General features: G+C 48.9%; 1 protein-coding gene across 1 annotated transcript in view; it reads right to left on the bottom strand.

Moving 5' to 3' along the window:
• Positions 1-4622, bottom strand: part of THUMPD3 (THUMP domain containing 3) — a 19526-nt gene that overhangs the window by 11276 nt on the left and 3628 nt on the right. Inside the window, exons 3-6 of the mRNA XM_018555217.1 lie at positions 2515-2673; positions 1924-2403; positions 329-459; positions 176-245 (exon numbers count right to left, since the gene is read on the bottom strand). Of these exons, the coding sequence (XP_018410719.1) occupies positions 176-245; positions 329-459; positions 1924-2403; positions 2515-2673 (840 nt within the window). The remainder of the gene's footprint in view (positions 1-175; positions 246-328; positions 460-1923; positions 2404-2514; positions 2674-4622) is intronic.

Genomic DNA, 4622 nt, shown 5'->3' with positions numbered 1-4622 from the left:
AAAAAAAAAAAAAAAAAAAAAAAAAAAAAAAAAAAGGTATTTTAAAGCATTGTCAAGCAAACATCTAAAATGTGGGGCTATAAACAACAAAAAAAGTGCATTAAAGGAAGACTCCGGTGTGGTCATAAGCACCGCAGAGCACTGTGTCAAACGGGGCCCATTGACAAGATGTTACCTCTATAGGGATGGCTCCCGTCCCGCACATCGGATCCACTATGACATCGGACGGCTCCAGGTCACACAGTCTGGAAAACAAAGGACGCAGCAATAAGGTAAGAGGACATCTCAATTAGTAAAAGATGGGGCTGAAAAGGAGTTTGGGGACCACCTGAGCATGCCGTAGGCGAGTGTGGAGCGCAGCGTGGTGGGCCCGAAATGCGTGATGTTTCGCCGGTGCAGGCTCTCCTCCGTCAGCGCGATTCCCACCAACATCTCATTGTAACTGATGTTCAGGAGAACCTGGAGGAACATAAAGCCAGAAACTGCAAACGGGGAGAGAAAGGCAAGCGAAGACCCCGCCCCCTTCTTGTTACAACATTTCTAACGCAATTTTAATGAATTTAAAGGGAATATATAATCGTTTTGTGTATATATATATATACACACACACACACACACACACACACAGTATATTCATAATGTTACAATTAAAGAATACAATTTAAAGTGTATTTTTCCTTCTTTTTTTTATTTGCTAGGTAAATATGGATCGCTTGTAGTTCCACATGAAGCCAGTAGGTGGAGCTCTAGACTCCTTTTCACATTTTCCCCACAATCCTTCTCTTCTCTGCTGAAAACAAAAAAATGTTTTTTAGCATCATCGGCTCCATTCACTCCTTCTCCTTGTCCTGTACAGCAGGAAGAGCCAATTTTTCCCGCACTCAGAGCTGTGGGCAGCTCATGTAAGTCTATGAAGGTGCAGGAGCTGTGCGCCCTCACGCGCTGCTCAGAGTTTGACGGCCGCACACAGACAGTGTATGGTCTTGGATGCAGATATGATGGATCCAGGTCCTTACACTGTCTATGTGCACCTGTCAAAACTCGGAGCTGTGCGAAGCAACGTGTGAGGGTGCACAGCTCCTGAGTCTTCATAGAGTTACATGAGCTGCCTGCATGCTTCTTCCTAAAGCTCCAGCCACACCAAAGAACGTCTTTTCACTCTATACGGGGCAACACCCCCCATGTGAATGGGGCCTAAAGCTGTAATTTATATGCAGAAGTGAATAAGTGGCTCCTCCCCTTACTCCTTTTAGACAGTTCAAAGTGTCAATTAGAGAGAGAAAGTGTCTAAAAGGAAGCTTCTACTCTGCACTCTCGTTGGAAAACCCCCCATAGTGCTCTGGGAATCCTTCCAGCCCCTCATACATTTCTATTGGCCCAGTACTATAATGGGTTGCTTCACTGGCCCAAAGGACTTGCAGGAGGCAGAAGGGGTGGAGAAACTAGGAGAGGAGGAACCAGGGAAGGCTAAATAAAAGCAGAATAAACTTCAGCTTCTCATAATGTAAAATTGTGCATGAAGCCAAAAGTTTTTTCCCCTATTTTTGGATGGAGTAGGGAAGGGTTAGCACCCCTGTCACAAGCGTGCCCGCTATATTTGTCCTGGTGACCATTATCAGTGACAGAACGTGATGGGAAGAGCCAAAAATGACCAGTTGTCACCGGGACAGCAGGTGAATGGATATCTTCCGATGGGGACATTTGTCCTGGTGACAACTCTCCAAAAAAAGGGGAATTCACCCCACTTTGGTGAGGTTTCCTCTAACTTCCTGTTGGGTCTTCAGGGCAGGAAGTGAGGGGGGAAAAAAAAAAATCACACTGACAGCAAAAAATAAACCGACATTGGTTTTAACCCTTTCCTAAAAGTGGCTTCATACGTGTGTCACCGTTGTTCACGGCACAAGTTGGCCGCCATACACACACCTCCACATCAAAGTTGGTCATGTCGGCCTTCCACTGGAAGTGATCCTGTACCGCTCCACCGAAATCCCTGGCGGCGTCGTTCGACGTGAAGCTGTGCTTGTCTCCGGCTCGGTTACAGGTGACACGGAATTTCAGGACACTGCCGGTCTCCTCCCTGGCGCCGTCCCCTCCAACGCCCAGCACACCGTCTTCTGATGAAGCCTCAGGACTGAGATCCTCAGCCGAAGCCTCCGAGCTCTCCGCCACCTGTTGGTCTAAGCTGTAAGACTCCTCCCTTGCTGCAGGTGAGGCCACCGTCTCTTTGTCAGCCGCCGCCTTCCCATCAGCGGCAGGGGCCGCCGCCGCCTGCAGTTTGCGCTCCTTGTCAGGTTTTTTTTTCCTTTTCTTCTTCTTTAGGTTGTTGTTGAGCTCCCAGGTCTTCAAGGCCTTCTCCCAGTGCAGCCTCGAAGCCAGTTCTTTAAAGTCCTCCAGAGCATCTTCCTACAAAGACACACAACATCACTGTTATAAAGGTGACGGCGGTAACACTAGACTTATATTTTATAAAATTGTCCCCCCCCCATGGGATCGGAACTTCGTTCTTGGACTGACCTTCGAGGCCTTGAAGGGGAAATCTGAAAATTCCTGAACTATAACGAACAGGTTGTCCACCGACCTCAGACGATGAACCTGGAATATAGAACAAAAATTAAAAGCTGCGGGCGGGTTCTGGTGCATTGATTGGGAAGTAGAGGGACCGCTGACAGGCACCTGGATGGCATTTTCAGATGGAGGTCAGTGAAAGGCAAGCTTCCTTTAAAAGCTAAACCATCTGCTGAGAGGGGAGTCCTCACCATCATGTGCAAGTTTGGCAGACTTACCTCTAGATCAGCCTTCCTCCAGCCATTTTTACCGTGTCTGGCCATTGGTGGTCACCACTGCATGCGCACATCATCATGGCACCCTGCGCCATCCTTGGCATTTTACAGACGTCGGGAGCGTAAGCAGCATGCAGTGCACACAAAGAAAAAAAAATGAAGACCCGGTCAGGACTTAAAGGAGAACTATGTGGTTAAGGCTTTTCCCCATAGTTCTCCTTAGGGTAACGGGAGGACACAAACTAGCGTCCTCCCGTCACCCGTAGCTCAGTATACTGCGAACTACAGCTCACCGTATACTGAGATGCCGCAGCTGAATTGGATCCCGACAATTATGTCTGGATCCGCCCAGCTGCGTGAGTGACAGCTGGCTCTGCCTATCTAGAGGCAGAGCCAGCTGTACCCGCCCCCTACTCCGTCCGTTTCCGCCAGTCAGCGTTGGAGGATCGGAGCGGGGAATCCAGCCCCTCACCTGTCCTGTAGAGAGCCGTGACAGGATCGAGAGGTGAGCGAACGCCGGTATATGTTCGCTCACCTCCTGATCTACTAAGCCGACCTGTGACAGTCTCATTGTCACAGGTCGGCTAGAACTATGAGGATGACTGAAAAGCACGCACCTCATAGTTCTACTTTAAGGTTTCAAACTAACAGGTACCCTACTGATACTCGCCTCTCCAGCGCTTCCCCGCCATTCCTTCCTCTACTGCAGTCACTGCAAAAATACCCAGTGCTTCCAGGTATGGCTGAGCATGTGACCTCCTCCCAAGTGACAGTGCTCAGGCCTAGCATCCAATTGGTAGTCGCATGGCACAAGGTCACTGCACCTTTTAGGCTTCACCGACACCAGGTATCCTGGTAGTAGGTGGGACAAAGGAAGAAACTGCTGGGAAATGCCGTAGTGAATATCAGTGGGACATGAGCCCTGAACGGTGCAAAGCGGTTCAGCACCCACCCCTTATGGAGCAGATACATTTTGACTTTTTCCCATATGGGCCTGGATTTATATATGAATGGAATAGTAAATACAAAGGAACGATACATTGTATTTACTTAAAGGAGAACTATGAGGTGAGTGAAAATCACTTAGCCTCACAGTTGGAGCCGACGTGTGACAATGAAACTGTCACACGTCGGCTCAATAGACCCGGAAGTGAGTGAACACATACCGTCGCTCGCTCACTTTCCGATCATGTCCCTGCAGAGAGCCGTGACTGTCACTTACGGCTACCTGCAGGGATTCCCCCCCCTCCCCGATCATCCAGCGCTGACTGGAAGAAACGGACGGGGCGGGTACCTCGAGATAGGCAGAGCCAGCTGTCACTCACGCAGCTGGGTGGATCTCGACAGTAATGTCAGGATCCGTCCCGGCTGCAGCGGTCTCAGTATACCGCGAGCTGTAGCTTGCGGTATACTGAGCTCAGGGTGACGGGAGGACGCTAGTATATGTCCTCTATTACCCTAAGGAGAACTATGGGGAAAAGCACTGACCCCCATAGTTCTCTTTTAATGACACTTGTAGTTCCGACTGCTTTCTGACATTCTATGTAATTCAAAGCAATCACCGGCTGTCATTTTGACAGCCACTAATAGCAGTGGGGAGAGGGGTGGCAGGGGGAGAGGAGCTGGACGTAAAAGATGTGTCCTTGTTGAAGTTTTTTAGGACGTATTTCTGACATTCAAAATCCTCAAGTGGTTAAGGGAAGTTGATAAACAGAAGCTCTGGTGGCATCATGTTTCAGGCACTGGGAGCAGGTGTTACATAGTATTTGAGGTTGAATAAAGACAAAGGTCCGCCAAGATCAACCTTTGTGTGTCTGTGTGCATGTATATATATATATATAT

Source organism: Nanorana parkeri, unplaced genomic scaffold (assembly GCF_000935625.1).
Source record: "Nanorana parkeri isolate BGI_ZX_2015 unplaced genomic scaffold, ASM93562v1 scaffold188, whole genome shotgun sequence".
Taxonomy (NCBI): Eukaryota; Metazoa; Chordata; class Amphibia; order Anura; family Dicroglossidae; genus Nanorana; species Nanorana parkeri.
Note: the sequence above shows the minus strand (reverse complement) of the source record. Positions and strands in the feature narration are given on the sequence as shown.